Source organism: Tauraco erythrolophus, chromosome 16, assembly GCF_009769465.1.
Source record: "Tauraco erythrolophus isolate bTauEry1 chromosome 16, bTauEry1.pri, whole genome shotgun sequence".
In the NCBI taxonomy this organism is placed as follows: Eukaryota; Metazoa; Chordata; class Aves; order Musophagiformes; family Musophagidae; genus Tauraco; species Tauraco erythrolophus.
This window is the reverse complement of record NC_141480.1, coordinates 2,083,660-2,104,747: the sequence shown is the minus strand read 5'-3', so window position 1 is coordinate 2,104,747 and position 21,088 is coordinate 2,083,660. Positions and strand designations below refer to the sequence as shown.

General features: G+C 41.2%; 1 protein-coding gene across 1 annotated transcript in view; it reads right to left on the bottom strand.

Annotated features, from left to right (window-relative positions):
• Positions 1-763: 763 nt before the first annotated feature.
• The window catches only part of P4HA2 (prolyl 4-hydroxylase subunit alpha 2), a 29,609-nt gene continuing 9,284 nt past the window's right edge, over positions 764-21,088 (bottom strand). The window contains exons 4-16 of the mRNA XM_086621444.1: positions 20,681-20,777; positions 18,384-18,535; positions 16,699-16,836; positions 15,323-15,562; positions 13,635-13,846; positions 12,632-12,808; positions 8,631-8,701; positions 8,299-8,398; positions 7,107-7,160; positions 4,631-4,690; positions 2,326-2,394; positions 1,735-1,831; positions 764-998 (exon numbers count right to left, since the gene is read on the bottom strand). Of these exons, the coding sequence (XP_086477570.1) occupies positions 928-998; positions 1,735-1,831; positions 2,326-2,394; positions 4,631-4,690; positions 7,107-7,160; positions 8,299-8,398; positions 8,631-8,701; positions 12,632-12,808; positions 13,635-13,846; positions 15,323-15,562; positions 16,699-16,836; positions 18,384-18,535; positions 20,681-20,777 (1,538 nt within the window). The 3' untranslated portion in view covers positions 764-927. The remainder of the gene's footprint in view (positions 999-1,734; positions 1,832-2,325; positions 2,395-4,630; positions 4,691-7,106; positions 7,161-8,298; positions 8,399-8,630; positions 8,702-12,631; positions 12,809-13,634; positions 13,847-15,322; positions 15,563-16,698; positions 16,837-18,383; positions 18,536-20,680; positions 20,778-21,088) is intronic.

Genomic DNA, 21,088 nt, shown 5'->3' with positions numbered 1-21,088 from the left:
GGTGTTGAGCTCTGCCAGATCAGGTGTTCCTGCGGTAAAAACACAGCGTCATCAGCAGAGATACTTTCAGAATCAAAAATTGTCAAGACTGTTGAAAGCCTTGAAAGGCTTCAGATTTTTGTAACTGCTTGCATCAAAAATAGATAGTACCCACAAGAGAAGAGTTGACATCACAGGGAAAGGCTTCTCATAAGTGTAATAATGCTGAGATCACAGTTGCCATTGGGCCAAAACGTAGCAGTAGAGTTTCAATACACAAATTAAACCTTTCCAGCTTCCGAAGAAGGTGCAACAGTTCTGTGTCATGTGCTGGAGCCTTAAATAAAACACTGCCCAAAACCATAAGATTTTCTACAGAAAAAGGGTAACAAAGCAACAGGCCCTCAATAAAGGAAAAAGTAAAGGCTCACAGCTCCCTAAAACCAGGCACTGACACACCTATTAAGGACACAGAATAGAGAATCACTTTATGGAAAGAACATTTATTTTTGTTTCAAAACTTGTGATCCATAGAAATACAATAAAATCAACATGTACACAAAACTTTAAAACAAACCAACTTTGGTTCAAAGAAATATTTAACATCTAAATCTTCTGAGGTACAAAAGGCACAAGACCAGGCACCCAAACATAGCGAATCGCCCACAGCACTGTTTGCACCACTAGCACAGAGAACGTTGGGAGGGCAGAAGGCAGGTCAGGAGGATGGTAGGGCAGGGGGAACATGGAAATAACAGCAACCAGAACACAAGCATGTGTACAATGCCATTTACTTTCTTTCACAGGTGTTACATGTTTTGTTGTCCTTTGTTTTGGTAAAGTGCCAGGACTCTTGGAGAAAAAGATGGATCATTTCTTAGAAATGAACTGGAACAACCAACAGTAGAAAAGGAGACAGAGAAAGAAAGGCCTGCAGCAGGTTGGGTTTCAGTCAACTTCTGTTCTCCCACAAGGTCGTAAAAATTCATTTCCTCTTTCGTGAAACCATTTGTTTGAAACTGTGGAACAAGGATGTGAAATTAGTTACCAACATGTACCCAGTGTGTGTATCATCACAACCCAGATGGTTACTTCAAGTAAAACCTCATCTCTCAGCCTGAGGATCCCCAGTTATGCTTCTCCAGCCATCCAATGGGACACAGGAAGACACAAAGGGCTGGGGAAGAAAAGATCTTTCTGACTGTACAATTCTGGGGCCAACAGTAACAGAGTAGAGTATTCTGGGTCTGGTATCATTTACAGATCAGTATGCTCTGGCACTCCAGGGGAATACCTCAGAGGCTGAGGAAGGCAGGTATGGGAACAGATGACATGAAGCTTGAGCAGCTTTCAGCAGTTAGCAGAAATTCCCAGTGTCCAGACGTTCATATTGACTTTACGAGGAGCTCTCCTCCTTTTGCAGTTAAAACTATGTACAAGTCTTTGTAGGAAGAGACCTGATTCTAGTCAAGTCATAATTCAAGTCATCCTGATGCTGATACACCACACACTCAGTGACACACTTTGCACTGTCACTGACACCAAATAAACTCACTGGAAACAGCTACAGCTGAACAGGGCAGCTGCTTAACACCACGGGACATTGATGGTGGGAGTTTTCATTAGGGCCAAATGACTCCAGTAGTTAAAATGGCAACACATTATTAAGTGCTGTTAGAAGGGTTCAGTAGATCCCCAGCTTGGCATACACGAGTCCTCCCCTTCAGGTTTTGTTCCTAAAGGAATGTTACTTACCCCATTTACACCCTACTAGTACTGGACAAGCTGCATGCCTTGTTCTGTAATCACCCTCGCCACTTCTGAAAAGATTGTACCAAAATACTGCCGTTCCCTAAAAAGTAAAATCAGATCTGGATTAGTCAGAACCTAGTCAATAAAATTATTCAGGTTACAGCAAGCAAGGGGGGGAATGCCTATGAATTCAGCTGCAGGCTCTTCTGCAGCACTTGAGCACAGGCCACCACTGACAGCACATGAAAAAACCCTTAGTCCCACTCTGTTAATCCAGCCACGTTCAGAGTAGAGGAGTTCTGCCTGAACACAAGAAGTTTTGGTGGCTTCTTTTGGTTGATTTTTTTTTTAATATAACAGCTCTACACAGAAACTGTTCACATTATGCATTGTAAAACAAGGGGAGAAGGCCTGCAGTCTGTAAGATCAGCTACAGCTGCCTTGATGTACAGCAGCCTCTCAATCCAGTCGCAATGAACAGCACTTTGTCACATTTGCTGACTTTTAAATAGATGCAGGAGTTTGCTACAGGAAAAGGAAGAGACAGCAAGAGGAGAGAGGAGAAATCAAGCAAAACACATAAACAGACTTTACCTTCTTGGGCCATATCGCTGCCCCAAAATCTGGAAAAACTGTAGCTCCTCCAGCTTCTACATCACTCATCTGAGAAAACAAAGCCCACAAACTCTGTCTGTTTACAACGTGTTTTGCACATGCAGTCCCACAAACTAGAAGTGCCCCGAGCCCTAACGCAGTTCCTACTTGCACCTCTACAAGAGGCACCGGTGGGAAAAGGATGCGCTTCAACCAGCACAAACTGCAAAAGTGAAAGTACCTGCTACTGAAGGCTTTTGTTCAGCACTTCGTCTAGATGATCTATCATCTGTTGCACAAACAATTAGCCATAAGAAGGTGTGTACCTGCAGTGTTAATAAGCTGGTACTCTAGAACAAGGGAGAGGACTTCAGAGGAAGCCAGTTTCAAGAATTTCATTCCAGTTTATGATCCAATTAGGAAAACAAGTGTCTGTTAAACCACATGTTTCCTCATAAATTGAAACCATGCCTTTGGAACTGATTTTCATAATTCAGTTTATGCATCTTGGTCAACCACTTCAAAAACTGCACCAACTGTTAGAAAACCTCACTTTCTGCACTGTTTCTATGCTGTTCACCAGTGATGTTAACGCCACTTCAAGTGCTTTATGCCTCTCAAACTTTAATATGTACAAATATTTAACTCTAAAGAAAAGCATATATCTTTATGCTTTGCTCTTCTACACTGGAATGAATTTAACCCTACTGAATTCATCAGTAATTAGGGACTCACTACAAATTCCAGATCCAAAACCCATCAAAGTTCCTGGAAATCCTCCCATTAAAAATAGAAGTGTCTTTCCACTGGTTTCACTGAGTTTTTGATCAGATTCTAATGAAAAGAAACAAGTTAGATCCAGCTCCCACCAAATCTAAACAGCAGAACTACTATTGATACACTCAAGTCCCCAGTTATTAGTAACTTGGATTTCTGTGTAAAGCAGATGTTATTACCACTCTGGTGTCCTCCTGCTTGGTACCTACAATAAAAGGGCATAAGATGCCACAGGCGCACAGGTTTTTGCCCCTTCCAACTAGAAAGCATGTGCATGCAACTTGGCAAGTTAATACCTACGCCTTGGCAACACAACCACTCTTTTTAGTAAGGGTGTTGGTACATGTATGGTATGTTCTACATGGGACACACAAGGGTAAACCACCTTTGACCATGTACAACTGGCAGAAAATAAGGTGCATTATCATTCACTCTGTATCAAGGCTTGTCAAAAAGTCTGAGAGGCAAGCAAAATACAGATAGAGACAATTTAAAATTCAAGTCTTTTAGCAGCAGACTATTTCACAGCTATTTATCTCATTCAAATTTTTGTTTTGGAGATTATTTCCTCCCCTGCCCTATCAAGTTTAAATTATCTCTGGTTCTGTTTTGACCCACATATCACACTCAAAATACCAGCTCAGCCATAAAGATTTCATCACAGAATTTTGAATTTGAAGTGTAGCTGAAGTTGTAACTCAAAAGTTAGACACAGTAGATAAAGTCATCCTAATTACTGATACAGTAAGTATAAGTTGACAGATGAAATCATTTTAAGACTATTGTGAAAACATTAGGCCACTAGTATCAGTGGCAGTTATGTTCAGGATTCCAGTGTACATGGTCTGTAGGCTGAATAACACATGCAACTAATGAATCTTTTCAATCCTGTGTTTGTAACCCAGTTGCACCAAGTTCAGTAGCTAAGTCTCCTCCATTTGCTGCAGCAACAGCTATGCCAGAGTAACTCCAGCTTTCCCAAACAGCAAAAAAGGAGGCTGAGGGACCACAACATCAAGTGCTGTCAAACAGTGCTGGAAGAACACGACTGTCTCACAGTCAATGGCTGATAGCCAAGCTCTCAAAGTGTGCCACATGAGTACCCTAAGCACTCGCTTTTGAGAAATAAGCCAAATTCTCCTCTCCCATCAACAGGAATCCAATGAAGTCAAAGATTCCACAGTAGAGTGGCCAAAAGGGGAGGCTGGGCCCTATATTCAAGTTTTCTGCTCTGGGGTTAAACACTACCAGAATGGGACAGCACCTGATGCTGCAAGAATAATGAAATCCCTACTTCCAGACACCAGGGGATCTCTACAAATAACCAACTGCACAAGCTGTAAACAAGATGCTGCTAAAGTTACACTCAACGCACAAAGGATCATCATACTTACATAGTTTAAAAAAGTGGCCACACGATTTCCAGTCCCTAACCGCTTGAAAGCATCTGGCTCATCTTTCTATAAAATTAAATGAGAAAAACTGCAAACTTCAAGCTCACAGACAGCAGACAAACAGAGGTACTTACATAGTTAAGAAACGTCGCTAGCCTATTTCCTTCCGATTTGAGTGTGCTGTCAAAGGGTCGCTGCAACAGACAACAACTTTAACCCAAGTTCCAAACGGGCTCACACTCGTGTTACACACGTGTAGCTCTGCAGAGAGATCCTTAAGCCCAATTTAAAAAAGTTGGAATAAAAAGAGGACTATTGATACAGGGCGACGTTAAAGCCATTACGAATTGCAGCCAGGGTGCATAACTGCAGGCACGTAGCACTCAGGGGTTACAAGTAGCACTGAAGCAATTTTTAGGGCAGAGTAAAAGCAATGTTTTCGGGGCCTGTGGCAAAGATGTTATCCCAGAAAAGTTAACAACAGGTTATTACTGTACTGGACACCGATCTAAAGTCAACAACTGAGGTGAATACGAAACACTCAGCTGCAGCAGGCTTTAGAGAACACACTAGGTTCTTGTAAACATAGCAGTGACTCAAAGAAATACTGTCATGAGAAAAGAAAACGCAGTTTTTGGCAGCAGACAAAAAATCGCAGATTAGCAGTAATGAGCTTTTCAGGCGGTTGCCTGTCTAAGATTAAGGACCACATCAAAAAGATCAAGTTGTCTTTACTCTGTAGGAAACACTGAGTTTCGTTTGTTGAAGTATGAGATCACATCAGGGCCAGCTTAGAAGCAGAAAGAACATCTAGAATACCAATGTGTGTCTCCTCCCTTCAAAAAAATGCAATTAGAAGTTTATTTACATTGCTAATAGTCATGAAATAATTTGTCAGAAGACACTAAGGTGCACTCTTCTACACAAAACCAATAATCTTCAACATTTAAAGAAGAGAAGAAATCAGTATTAGAAAAAACAAACAGCAAGGAAAGTCACAGCCACCATCTGTGAGATGTTATAGTTTAATCTACTTGAAGCATAATTTCAAGACGTAAAAGCTCTTTCCTGAAATGGGCTCATTAAAAAAAGACTTTTGCATCTGGATATGCAAATTTAATCCAAAAGAGCCAACGAAAGAGCACTGAGGTATAGAGGATTCCCTGGTTTCTGTCACTGCTGCCAGTCCAGGTCCAGCTGCACGTTTCTGAACTTCAATATCAAAAGATCTCTCTAACTTTTGAGCAACCAATAATATCTCAGAATTGTACTATGCAGCAACTAATGTGTCCCTATTTGAGAACAGCAAGGGAACAAAAAGCTGTGAGGCTGATCAGGAGGTGGAGCAGCACAGCAGTATCTCGGCATCTCAACACTGCAACGTGATGCACAGAGAGCCTGGCGGACCAGTCCAAAACTGCAGCAAACTCCACGACTGCTTTGCCTTAACTGATGACTGCAGCCAAGGTCAGGCTCCAAGCAGAGCTCTGTCCCAGCTGCCTAATCCAAATCCAAAAGTAAAGTCCACCCTGGCCAGTTTGATGGCTGAGATCCTTGAGTTCAAAGGCTTTGACGAAAATTTAAGAGCATTTGCTTGACTCAGGAAATGAAGCAGTCTTAAAGTTAACAGGAAAATTCTCTCAAGAGGCCAAAGCTAATGAATATGAGCTTCCACAGTGTTCAAGTTCAGAATTTTTTTTTTTTAAACAGTGCTAAGTTGGGTGGCTTCAGTTCTGTACTCAATTAATTATTCGGTTATGCTCTGGCTTCTACCAGGTACAGCGACTGGGACAGCCTGAATTAAGTGAGATTCCATTGAAATGCTATGGTTCTACAGGAAACCAAGGCATCAGATGGATTTTACATTTGAAATGACCAGTCACCATAGCTCTTCAGTATGATTAGAATGTTCATCAACTGGTTTAGGGTAACAATTAAGAATCTGTTCTTTTCTCCCCCCTTGCAGTAAGCCAGAGCTGTGACCTGCCAGGTAGAGCCCTCTTGTGCCTAGAGCAGATCCAGCACCCACCAGCAGCGAGTTCTCCTGCTCACTGTAGCACTGCCCTCCTGAACATTGACCCAACAAACCCTCTTCAGACCTTAGAGCTGCAGCCACACTAAGGGTTTTGCCAGATAGGCTGTATGACCCATGAAGATTTCCGTAATAGCTACTTTTTGGAGGGATGTCTCCTGCTCAGCCAGCTCCTGCAAAGTACTTTAAAATATCCAAAGGAGGACTCAGACAACCTTGCTGAACTCAGAAACCTAATGGAACACTGCAGACTCACAACCCAGGGCTTGCAGACCTCAGTTTCTGAACAAAGTAATGGAAGGAGCATATTCAAGTGCCACATGGCTACCTTCTAGTGTCTTTATACTGGGCAAGGAACCAAGATGACAAAGATAAGCAGGCAGTCAGATTTGTCCATTGTTCTCTTGAGCTTTCAGCGCCAGAGAAGGCAGTGCAAAGGCTTGCCAAAGGTCCTGCTCCATCCCATGCAACAGGGCTATACATTGTTTTCATAGAAAATAATTTCAACAGTTTTTGCTCAAAATAAGCTGTTCCCCCCTCCCCACCCCACTAAGAAATAACTGAAAGTGTGATCTTACCCTAGAAAAATCAAAGTGTGGCTCATACTGCCCTCCCATTCCATAGTTGGCAACCTACAGCGTGGAAGAAGGAAACAAACACGCACTGAACTACAAGTGATAGCATTTGCTCTCCGAGATCCAAATCATGCCTTGAGAAACAGCACTTTGTGGCAAGACTGTTATCTATAGCACACTTCATTTCTCTTTAGATTGCCAGAAATGAGGTATGTGGATGAGAAACAATTTAAGTGCTCTTTCCCTTTCATATTTAAGGGTTTCGCTGAGAGTATTTCTCAGTATCAAACATCTCACCACCAGCACTCAGCACTACGACAGCCTGTTTAACACGAATTAGCAGCAATAGTTTTACCACACTCCTGCTCTCTCCTCTTCAGAGGAGGGAGCTGAGTGCATGTAATTCTCTAGTATGTGTCCAAGCTAGCAGATACACAGCCTAGGATGAGATTCTCATCCTCAAAGAAGGTTGATGAGGATGAGAATCCTTCTCAAGGCTCAAAGAAGCTTAAAAGCACCACTTTGCTTACTTTACCTGAAGATCACATAACTTTTGATTTAGTTACTTTGAAGCTGCACTTAACACATCCCTAAGATCACTACACAATGACCTGGTTTTTGTGGATAGCCAGTAAAGAATAGCACTTCAATCAGGCTCTAGAACAGGAATTCAAGGAGCATGGAGGAAGAGATGCAGTAAACAGGCTAAAGTGCAGCTATTCTGGCAGTGCTGTATCTCTCCTCCTCTCCTTCCTCTCCCCAGCAGACAAAGATCAAACTCCATATGAGAATATAGCAGGACTATGAAAAATATGTGTCTTTGAAAGGTTCAGCTTTCAGGAGGTTCAACTTTCACAGACTTGAAAACACGTGGCAGGCATTTCCCTCAAAACAAACTGATACATCACAGATTCCTGCACAGTTGTTTTCTATTTCTTTGATGTCTCCACCCTTCTCTGCCTGGCGCACAAAGAGAAAACATCTACCTGCCAGGTCCTTACAGCTAGGAACAGCTGGCAACACCCCACACACCATGAACACCTTATCTACTCCGTGTGCTTAGTGAGCAGACAACAGAACCCCTAAGAGGGACTGAGCAAGAGCCAGCCTATGTTTGTATCTGCACAGGCACCAGACCACCCTGACCAGCAGGTAATTCTACCAGCATGAAGTGTGGCAAGACAAGTGCACCAACCTGCAAGAGTTCAGCTGTTTTCACTGTTAACCCTGTGATCTGCTGCATTCGTTGATTCACTTTGGCCACAACAGGATCATCGTCTTCCTCCAACCAAGAGCTAGGATAGGGGAAGGATTGGAACATGTTATTTTGGTGTATCACCCACAACAACCCATTCCCCTAGGCCAAAAGATTCTTTTGCCCTCAGTCAGATGGCTATGAGCCATTTATCATGCATTTGTTGTGCAAGCTTTTGCTACAGGCAAAGCACTTCAAGTTTTCAGCTGTAGGTAGCAGATGATGGCTGTTAAGCACAAAACCCTTAAAGCTAAACTCTGCTCTAGGCTTACCTTTTTGATACCCTGTAGCTAGCCACTGTAAGGACACCGGTTTTGGGATCACGTACTGTGGCTCGTGCCAGCTGTGTCAAAAAAAAAATCCCAAGAGGGAAGAAACACATCAACTACAGGTTAGAAAAAAAAAGTTCTCTCAACCAAAATCAACAGCTGATTTGTCCAACTTCAATACATCAGTGGATGAAGGTTATAGCTCCAACCTAGGGTTTCTTTCGATTTCCTGCTAGAACAGCACATGCAGAAACACAAGTGCAATCCACCACCTGCATTTGATTCTGGAAAAAGAATCAGACTGACTGCACAAGCCATGATATTCCTTAAATCCACAAGTATGCTTGCTGAACAGGTTTTGAACATACTTTTTTTCAACAGCTGGAGTCAATATTAGCAAGAGGGAACAACAACAAAAGTTAACAACATATGAAGCCCAAGTTCTTGGATAATTCATAAATTTAATCGGCCTGCTCCTCATGTGGACTGAAAAAACCCAACCTCATTCTTAGATGAAAAATAAGAAGTGAAAACTTTTACAGAATGAGTTACAAATTAGGGGGCAGGCAAATCTGCAATGGTAGAAAACTCCTGAGGGCAACACTCGACATTACTGTGCTCAGATTTTCCAGCTGGAAGATGCCTGGAACAGCTAATTCACAGTTTGAGATGCTACTACATGAAGAAGGTAACTCTACAAAAGCACAGTTCACCTACACATTTTAAACAGAGAGCAATGATGCATCCCCACTGTTCAGCCACATCACTGTATTTGTAGGAAAGACTTGGAACTTGGCAAAGCTGATCAGATTTGCTGTGGTCTCAAAGTGATAGACAACTGCTAGCTTCACTTAACACAACGGGTCACTTGGGTTTTATACTTGCAGCTGAGAACAAGAACTGGGACACTCCTTTCCTTGAGTGAAAACTCAGACCACATTTAAATTTAACTCCTGCAAACCACAAACACTTTAAATCATGCCTCCTTCCTTCCACTTAATTATAGGTCACAGAAGGCCTTTTTATTTGCATTTTCTTCAGAACATGCAGTCATTATTGCCTTCATTTTTCCTCAAGTAACTCTCCAGCCAGCTTTACAATCCATGTCAGCTGTCCTGTCCCTATATGAGAGTTCTTGGCACAGCTGTTCCTGTAATTCTGAGTCACTGTTATTTTGTTCCAGATTTCTCCTGCATAAATCATAGCAGAAGAGCCAGGCTGACTGAATGTTGTTCTTCACTTGTACAAAAGAGTATAGCTTTTCGGATATAATTCAGCTTCCCAAACTTTTCATTCCACTGCCATTTTCAAGCTTGTATATGCTTGTTTGATTCCTGCACCTAGCATTTGATCTGAAATCAGAACTAAAATAAGCCTGATGACATTCATATTATTTCATGTCTCCTCTGTGCAACAACAGAACACTTCTCTTTCCAACAGGCAAGCTTCTTCACTTACAACATACAATCTATACCTCACTTGGTACAACCAGTTGATAAACATGAGGCTTCCTCCCTCAGGGTGGAGAAAGCAGCCTTATAATAGGCGTTTTCTGGGCTTTGAAGAACCATCATAACATACTGGACTGGTCAGAAGCTTCATTTAGTCTTCCTCTTAGAGCCTGTTTTTAATTTAGCATGCACTCCATTGGCTTTTCCTTCTGAAATTCTGCATTGCTGAAATCCTATAGCACTGAGTTCAAAGATAAAGTATTCCCCTCCATGCCAGGTTTTCTTCTGTTCAGGCATGCCTGTACTGCAGGCAGAATCCAGAACTTTGGGAATAAGGTTCTCCTACTTTCATGGCAGCCCTGCCCCAATGCTATCCACACCATTAAAGTTAAGAATTTTCTTGACCCTTCCCAGTCAGCTCTGATGTATTGCCTGAAAAGTTGGAACTACTTTTTGGAACTGGAGTAAAAGTGATTGCATTTTGCAAAACAAGCATGAAAACCAACTCGAATACAGCTACTCTCAATCACGTACAGATGTTGTTTCCCTACAAAACAAAAAATATTGGCAAGTGTGAACTGCAGATAATGTTAAAGTGCTTGGACCCAAAAGTAGAAGTTTCTTGCAAATGCATTTTAGAACAGAGGAAGTGCTCATCTTTCTAGCCCAAAACTAACATACTGCTTCAGAGTTCTGTCTGAAAGCTTCCATGATTACTAACTAAAATTTCCTGGCTGAAATTAAGCTATATCTATTAAGGACCATCTCATAGCAAGGCTTGCATTTTCCATTCTTCCAGTAGTACTGAAGAATTTAAAGCTATTCCTGCAGCTGAGCTATAGGGAGATTTAGAAAAAATAAGTTCTAAAAAAAGGTTGGTTTTTTTTAATTGAAAACTTTAATCTGAATCTTAAGACTACAATATTTACCTACTCTTACAGGGACTGATTCCTTTTCTACACTACATAGATTGTATGAAGTATTTCTGACATTAGTAACATAAGAAAAACTCAGTGAGCAAGACGTAAGACTTTCCATAAAAGTCTGAAACTTATGTTCACCTTTGAACAAAAAGGGAAAACCAACCAAACAAAAAAATAATAGCTGTCTTATTTAGAATATGTTTCATTTGATAAAATAGATTAAGTGATATGCTCTATTTGAATATTTCCATTTTATCTGAAGCTCTTGAAGTTTTATAGTATGATGTAATAGGAAAAAGTTAAGAGGTGAGAGTCTTCATCGAGACAGGAGTGTTCTGCCAACACTCCCACAGCTGGCTGGCGGTCACAGCAGTCCAGCTTCACAAACATCCCAAATTATTAACCTTCTCAGGAGGCATCAGTTTCTCAGTTTGTTTCTAACTAGATATTTATGTCCACATTTAGAAACACAAAGAAGTCTAATTCTTGACTGGAATTTTAGTACCACGTTTCATAGCAGTAGCTAGAAAAGTGCTGAAATGAGCCAATGATCTACAGAAATGTTTGGTTTTACATGCTTGTCAGATCTGACAGAAAAGTAAGGTACAGCATCTACTACTGACCTCACACTGCCATACTTTTTTGCCAGAAAGGAAACGGTTAGATAGGAAATTCCACCTCCAGAAAAGTCAGACGAGATAATAATTAGCTTTGCATTAGGTAGCTGCTTTTTTTATTGCGTGCAGAGCCACTAGAATTCACATCACGGGTAACAGGTATCGCATTAAAACTCAGGTTCCCACTCACAACTGCTGCCTTTGAGGTGGATCTACACCTTGCACACTCAAGCTGTCACATCTGTTCCTCTGCTGTCCAACAGACAGCTATTTAGGTGGAAAAGTCAGATCTAAAGTGCTCTGGGAGAATGACTGCATTGTGCATTCATCCTTACAAGTACTCTGTCCTTCCTCAGTCCCTGATTGGGAATTAAGAGCACAAATGATTTCTCCACCCTGTGTTAATTATATCACATTACTCCTAATGAGCTGTGTATAGCTTCAGGAGAACATCAGTTCCACTCACAGATGCACCATGACATCTGAAGTGCCTCTGTGCAGGTCTATACTATGTTTTAAAAACAGAAGCCATGGATTCCAGGTTACTCAAAGAAAAAAAAAAAAATCAAACCTCTAGATATTCTTCTAGCACAACTTAAAAAACCCACCTTGTTTCTTCCTACTTCTGTTGGGATTTGGGCTTTTTAAATTTTGTTTTGAAGTTTGGCTCCTTTACAAAAGGCAGACTTAAGGCATATTGAATGTCTACCCCATCACTGTAATCAAGGCAGTCCTTTTCAGGTCTAGTCTCTAGTTTCCTAGAAGGTTTTTAAGCCATTTACCGAGAACTTTGCATAATCAAGTGCAACAATGCATAAATACCTTTAGGAGCCTAGACTTTATGGTCTTACATCACCAGGCAGTTTTGAAATCGTTCCCCTTAGGCTCGCAGCTGCAGGGTACCATCTGTAGTATGAAACCAGATCTTTCAAATCCTTTGCCTAGTCTTTGCTAACAGAAATTAAAGCAAAGAATTAGCAGCCATTAGTGAGATGGAAGAGGGGAAAACTTACCCTTGGCTTAGCTAGTTGTTTAATTTTCTCAATTTCTTCATCAGACATGACATCATAGTATCGTACAATATGAGGGCTATCCCATTCATCTTCTTCCTTAAAGGGAGCTATGAGCAGATGAGGGTTTTTGTTTCCATCATGGTATCTACAGAATAGTCTTTTCTGTCTTCGAGGTGTCTGAAACAAAATGCCAAACCAAACATTGTTTGCTCAACCAGTTTTCATGAACTTAGAACAGGCAAGACAAAAAAAGAAAGTGAGCTTCATTCCACAAACATTGTAAAAGCCATCAGCTGACTAGCAAGTTTTAGAGGGAAGCATAAGTGATTCTGCAATTTACTGCAAATAAAAAACAACATATGCCACACCAGATACCACTGAGCAACAGCTGAAACACTAAACTACAGGAGAATTAAATCATAATAGATTATAGATTAAGCAAATAATTACACAAACAGCAAGCTGTAAAAAACAAGCCTAGTTCTTATAATTAAGACTATGCAGACAGAATAAATTGATTTCTTTGCCTGCACTGAGAATTAAAGCCAGGTTTGTTGAAAGGTACTGGAGACTGGTTGGTCAATACAGTCACCCCAGAAGGATATGTCATTAAGATGGAAAAGGAAAGGAGCAATGTGATTCTGTAAGTGTGGCAAAGCATAACCAGCTCTCAGTGGAAAAAGCCTCCCAGTGCATCTGTGAAGCTGGCATTTGAAACAGCCAACCAGACAAACTGAGGAGAATCAATTTTAAACATCCTTTAAGAGGTACAATCTAAGAGCTTTAAGAGCTGGGTTTGTTGTCTAGGATTAACAGCTAAAGAGAGAGAGGCCAAGACATAAGGTACGAATCTCAGCCTGGACAGAAATACGTTTAATTCTTCTTAAAAGAAAACACCAACAAAAAAACAGCTTCACAGAAGGAAAAGCTTTGTGTGTCTCAGCAAGCTGGATCACCCTTATGCAAAGGCAGCACAGTCAGGGAATTCTTGCCTTTCTCTTACCATTTTTACACCTTCACCTCTGCAAAGGGCCTCATAGATATCACGTTCTGGCAAGTAGTCAAGAGGCCTCTCATAGGCACTGCTCTGCACCACTGGCTCTGTCGGTGTCATGGTCTTGTTTATTGACTTCTCCTTCTCCTCCTCCTCTCTCTCCTTCTCCAGCAACTTCTCAAAGTACCGCAGGTTACTGCCTGCTCTCTCATGAGCACTGTCTTCATCGGGAGAAAACCAGACCAAACCAGTGACTTATGCAGTCTCAGGAACTGTTAATTCAAACAAGCACAGCAACAACTCTCCCCTTCTTAAAGCATTATCAGGCAACCAAAGGCATTGGCTCCAGTCTGCACTGAAAACCAGCACAGGGTTTGCACAGGGAAGGTAGGCATACTTTGGTTTTTAGGTTATTTGCTTTTGTCTTTGCACAGGGAAAGTAGGCATAACCTGCAAAAGAATCTTTTCTGGAAGGACCCATCACAAAACTTGTATTCCAAGAAAAAGAGCAGGAGTTTTTTTTTTTTTTGTCTTTACATCCCTCTTTTTCTCCCAGCTTTTCTGCCCAGTTCTACCCAAGATAAGCAGATCATAGAGAAATCAATCATCACCAAGAGATCTTTACCCAGCATAACAAGGAAGGAACAATTCCCTGCTCACCAATGTTTCTGGACACTAGCTCCTAGAAGTTTCTCTCCCTTCTGGCCCTCCCCAAGCTTATCATGCTTATCTTATGGAACTAATCCAGAAGGCCACTGAAGTAACCACTCATTAGAGCATAGGCTAATAGTGGCCAGATCAGGAAGCTGAGCCCAGAGCAGAGGAAGCTGCTGCTCCCAGAGGGGACTGCCAAGTCTGTTCCACTGTTTGCTGCTGATAAGGATTTGTGTTCTGCTATCAGTGCTAAACTCTATGGCAGAGGGAGCTAGATTCAATACATATGAATATTCTTGTAAATTTTAATCTATGAATGCCAATGTATGCAGAAATTAGATCAATACATATTTTTCAGCAGAAAGGCTTCACCCACGCTCAGGATGCAGCTAATCTGTAAACTGAGAACCACAGCTGATTAAAAGAACATACAAATACCTAACACAGAGATGTTAACTCTAATTGGGGAGGATAAACTTTTCCAATGCAGGTGGTAGGCAAAGTTGGACAGGAAGCAATGCTTATTTGCTTAGTCAAGAGAAAGCTAGAAACAGGCCTGAGATAAAAGGTTTTAAGAAATCTGTTCTGGGTATGCAAAAATAAATACTTTAAGATCTCAAGCACAGTGCTCTTCTGGCATCAAAGAGTACCTGCACTGAGGAATAAGGAGGAATATGTGAAGTCAGTAGGACTTCACAGAAGATGCTCTGCCTAAGTCTGTGGTAGCCTTGATCTTCCCTTGAGACAACCCAGGCTCCAACCATTCCCAAACACAACATCTCAGTACACTGAAGCAAAGCATACAGGTACTGCAGGCACACTTTTGGTCTTTCAGTAATAACAGCGTGGACTATCAGATGGCTTGTTAAAGCTACTTCATGTATAAGCAGACTGGTTTTCTTTTCCAGGATCTACTTTTATTATAAGTCATCTGGCAGGACATCCTTCCAGTCAGCTCACCAATACGTATGGGCCATGACTGTTCTTGGCTCTGTTGCTGGCAACACTCCCCAGCGCTGGAATAGAGAGTCTTTTATCCTTACCAAGGGATATCAGACGTCTGGTAAGCTCCATGGCTCTGTGTAAATCCCCAAACTGGAAGACAGCATAGCTGAGATAATCTAGGATCTCTACTTTGTTGACTGTTGTTTCCTCCCCCTCATCATGTTGTTTCAAGGCTTGTTCCATCCAGAGCACTGTGTGATAGTAGTCTCCATCATTGTAAGCAGTCTTCCCCATACCAAAGCAGTCACCTACTGTCAAAGAGGATCTGTATTTTGTTCCTAAAAAACCCCAAAAAGATAGCTTTAAGCAATCCACACAGAAGCATCTTTGCCTACAAATATATAGGGCATATTAAGGAATATCTATAAATACACACTTTTATCATCCAAAAAGGCTTCTAAAAGACAACACTTTGACAATATTTTAGGTTCTGTACTAAACTGATTACCTTCAGAATTGAAGATTAAATTCTATCCTAATTCTGTGGCATTAATTCCTTTGGAAACTAAGAGAAGTTTAACATAGAAATTATTGTTAAGCTAGTGTTTTGTGTTGTAGACAAAGGCAGAGCAGACTCACAGCTTAACAGATTTTCCTGAACCTACAAATTAACAGTCAGGTGATCAGAGAAGCCCAACTATATGCAGAGCTAGCTTATTTGCTCTCTACTGGAGATGTATTATTTGTGCATAAGCGAGTTGATTGTTATTTAGACAAACTGAATATTCTTTTGACTGTAACTCTGTACTGATTTCCAGTTGCTCCAGCTCAGCAGATGCACAGATAAAACTTAAAATTTCATTGTTAATAGCCTACAAATGATAACCAAAACTGTTTTGTCAACTCATCTATCCACACTCTAATGAAGCCTATTCAGTCTAAACAGTGTGATGCTAGCAACCATAACCTGTTCCAGTAAGTCTCTCATAAGCAGCAGCAACAAATGTTGCTCAGACTCAGCTGCCAAAACACTGAAGCACCCCAAGATACCTACATGCTTTCCAAAACATCTCTCCATGGCAAAAAAAAATGTTAGCCTCCACTTCACAGAAGGGAGTAAAGTGATTCAGTGAAAGCCTCATGGGACAGGAAGCACCCACAGTAACCAGCACAAGAAAGTATGTCATCCTTTGTTGTTTTGCTACAGCAATTATAAAAATCAGCATTCTTTTAAAGTAATACTAATTAAAAACGCTGCTTGAGCTGGTCACTGCAGATCACGGTGCCTTGGCTCAGGTGGGAACAACCTCAAGGTTCTTATTCTCAAAGTGAAGTAGATACGTCTTCAAGCATCTAAGCCACATGGACTTTGAGCACCATGGTCCTTCCTCCCTACTGAAAAAGGACTTTGGGAGAGAGTTTGAGGATGTTACCACTTCCTTCCTTTTAAAGCAGGAGACCTTTGTGCACTTACCTGGTAAGTTTCCTCGAGAGAGAGTTTCAGGATCCAGTTTGTACGTGTCCTGCAGGCGCATCAGAGCCTTCGCAGCTCCAGTCTCGTCTTCTTCAGTTGGAAAAAACTGACGCTGAATTGTGAGATTTGTAATAAAGCCTTTGCAGTAAAAGGGAAAGACGTTACTTCTAGAGTTTGAATACATATCAGTACTAGATTAACAGTAGAGGAATGCTAGAGGAAGCATCTGCTTTGTTTTGGGAGTTAGAGATTCAAATAATTCAGGTTTAAGGCCTCTCATTAGGCTCCTAAGTCACACAAACATTGTTTTCTGTCTCTTTTTAAGAAACACAGCCCATGAGCAAGAGATGAAGGATAAGTAATGAAAACCCTACGTTTTCTTGCACTGCACCTTACTGAAGTACGATGTGAATCTAATGATCTTCATTCTCCTGTAATGCCTCCTTCTAGCAAGAACACTTAAGAGCTTTCAGTTCTCTTGCAATATCCAGAGACAACTGCAGATCATAGCACTGGCCAATGACTTCAGACTCTTTACTCCAACCTGTAAAGCCGTGACAGCTTTTCAAATCTGAGCTTAAGGTACAGAGACCCTGACCCAAAATCCCCTAAGCAGGAGTAGGACCTTGCTCAGTAAGGGGCTTTTAAACCGGACGAGTAAAAACAGGTGACATTTAGAAATAAAATTAAAGGCACTAAGTAAATGTATCAAGGCTGTACAGCAGGTTGGCTGGGCAGAAGCAGGGGCAATCAACTGGAGGAAAGCCACCTAGCCATTTTAGTCATGCAGCAAGCAGAACTGGAAAAGGAAGCTTTTCAAAAAAGAATGACAGAAGTATTCAATAGAATTGAGTATTTTATTTCCATCTAGAATGACTATTCCAAAAGGTAATAAAAATCTCGGCTGGAAAAAACTTCCAAGTACCGAAACTTTAGCATATGCAGAGTAGAAAGGGAAAACATGGAGTGTTGTGCCTGAAAAATAGCCTCTTCTCCTGTACTTTTAAGAGTCCAATAAAAATAAACTTAGATTTTTTAAAAAAATAAGCTATGTAAGCAAATTCGGGCAGACAATTTGACAATATGACGCAAAAGCAAAGATTAGTACTGAAAACATTTGATATAGAAGGACAGGTTTACAGATTGTAATTGTGTGTTATCCTGTTATCAGACTGGCTACAACATCTGCCAACTGTTAAGGCTGGGGCTGATAGGAATTCCTTCACCAATCAGTATCGATCTCGTATTTTGATTCTTAAGTCTTATCTACTGATCAACACAGTCAAAAAACAGTGATCGCCAAGAGATGCAGCAGACTGGGAAAGCAGATGAGTAAGTTATTATATCAAAGGAACATAAAGCTCAAGACCAGGTGCAAAACAATAGTTGCCAACAGCTGACCACCTTAGTACATCCTGCTCTCCCCTTTGCCTCCAACAGCACAAGCCAAAGTGCAACAGGACTGAGACAGGTAACTGAGTTTGGACAGATGTGTTTCAGTGGCAAGCTTAACTCACTTGGGTGAGCAGCAAACGAGAGGCCAGCCATCAGTTTAAGTTTCAAATAAACTTGGCAATAACATTTAAACCACAGCTGAGTTTGTAGCTTTCTGGAATACAAGGAGGATAAGCAACCGTGTTGTAAGGTTACCTCCTACTGGTATCTTCTCCCCTGTAACTCCTTACCATTTGTCGTATCCTGAAGAACCAGGTTTTCCAACTCCAGCCAGTCAGTATTTAAACGTTTCACCAGCTTGTATGCATTTACAGGATGTGCCAGATACCCTTCTGGATCAGAGGTTGATTTGCTAGTCAGTACATCCATTTTTTCAGCCCAACTGGAACGAGAAGTGTACGCTTCAGTCTGAGAACAATTTTTGAATGCGTGTCTTCCTTCTTAAGTCATCCTAATTACAGCTAGAATAAATTTATTGCTGCCTTTGCCACCATAACCAGCTTTCAACTTCATAGAATGAAGTACACCTGATATTTTAATTACAATAATGTTTTTCTTTTAAAAGGAATTTGTTTCCTTGATTGCTATTTTAAACCTTACTATAGCAAGCATGCATCTCTTGCATCAATTTTCAGCATACTGCACTTCAAAAAAATAAGGAGATACAGCACGCAATTACTATGAGTGTCATTTATCTACCTCAGTAAAAATACAAGCACAAATAAAACCCCAAGAGCTTTTTAGCTTTATGGAAACTAAACCACAAGCTTTGATTTTCAGCCTGGAAGCCCTCAGACAGCACAGTGGCAGTGCTGTCAGTCACCGAGGTCACGGTGTTGGTCACGTTCAAAGCAGCAGTAGGAAACTTGGCCCTCTGTTATAGTACACTTGAACTGCCAACTACATTGCTGATGCTACAGTGATAATTTTTTGTTGCCCTTCATATTATCCCTTAATGCCCAATGTGTGTTCTCCTCTCAGCACTCAATAGAAAGAAAACACTCTGCTGAGATGAGCTCATAACTGAATAAAAGGAATGCCCTTTGAGCCTGTAATCTCAAACTCAGTAAGCCATGAATGAGCTCTGCCTACAAACAGCTTTACCTGAACACAGGTAAACGTTGTCAGGCTACCTGGTGGCCTCTCTGTACAGCGATGTTGCAACAGAACAAAAATAAGATGGTTTTCCCAGAGATCCTTTGCAGGCATATCAGATGAACAACATATATTAAGATCAGTCCCATCTGCACTGTCTTTTTAATTTATGCTTTCACTACTTCTAGTATTTATTTTGCGAAATAATAAATATTGTCAAGTCCTACTCTCTTTATTCACATCACAATGGGCTTTTGAATCGTAAACATATCTGAAACTAACAGACAAAAACCAGACAACTAACTGAAAAGCAGTACCACATTCAATACAGCACCTCTGATGCAAAATACATACATATATATGAAATACAGCACCTCTGATACAAAACATGAGCCTCATACACTAGCAGGGTGTGAGGGCTCAAGTATTGACACAGTGGTAGAATAGTCTTGCCTACAAGTACACCAAAATACAAGTCCACTGAAAAACCAACACATTAAAAAAGCACTTGCATGTGTCAACCCATGAAGAGAGACTTTTTTTAAAAAAGGACCAGATTGAACTGACATCCTCTTTAACAATACTTGCAGAGGACATTGTTTTTCCTCAAAAGGGCAGCTATTAAAGAAGTGAACATTTGTGTGTATAAGCAACAAGCAATTTGTATCACTTCACTTACTCCATAGCCCTGTCTCCACCCTATACCCCAAAAGAGAGATCAAACTTCCACACATAGCCTGGAGTTTAGAAACTCTTTGGAAAGAACAGCTCCAGAGGCACTCAGCTCTTCTGAACCTGGACCTCATTTAGACTATTCTGATGTCACACCCTATTAAGACATTACTTTCACCTTGATAAGTATTAGCAGCCTTCTTAAGAGACACAGAATACTCGTTGTCAGCAAGAGCCTTTCAAGTGATCTCAGCAAACGAGATAACGTCTGTGGCCAGGTTGGTGACCAAAGAGAACAAGGCAGGAGAGCTGTCCCTGAGAGCAAAGCCAACACGGGAAGGATGCCAGGGGTTCAGTGTGTGCTCTGCTGAACAACGCAACGGGCACACTTTGCTGCTGGAAGTAGTGCCGATGCCGTGAAACAGGCACCCAAAGGCGTTTCATTCACATGGACAAGGCTCCTCTGGCATGAGTAGCGTCAGGAGGAGCACTGTGATGGTACAAGGACAGGGAAAAGTGGGAAGAGCCCAGCAGACAACAGTTTCTAAATAAGCAAAGTCTAAACAGTCTGAAGCAAGGCACCCTCCCTGTTTATGGGAATAAGTCACAACCAAGTTAGTACCTATGGTCTCACTGTGATTATCTACTGAGGAAATACTAACAAGATCTGGCAGCAAAAACGGGTGATAGAAAGGTGTGGTGTCATTGAACACAGATGAGCCATTTTGTTACCCTTCATTATTCAAACTTTCCCCCCTACCTTTTAATCTGAGAGAGCTTGTTCTCTTCCGCTCGGATATATTCCTTTAAAGACTGCACCAAGTCTTTCTCGGCATAAATCAGGTCTGTCATTTGACCTAAAAACAGTATGAGCAAACGTTAATCAGACCTAAAAAAGTAACGACTTCCAACAGCACAGAAGACAGACCTCAGATGTTCTAGGGCCATTGAAACCACCCCAAAGAACAGACAAATTAAGGGTGTGCACTTCCATGCCTGTAAACCACAAAAGCTGTTATACATACAGGTCTGGCATTCAAACGCTTCAAGGGGCTTTTAAAATCCCAACTTCAATGGCTCAGGTGGCTTTGCTGTGCCCCTTCCACTGCCTTTGAATCACTTTCACTATTACCATTGTATGCAAGACAAAAGAAAGGTTTGACACCAC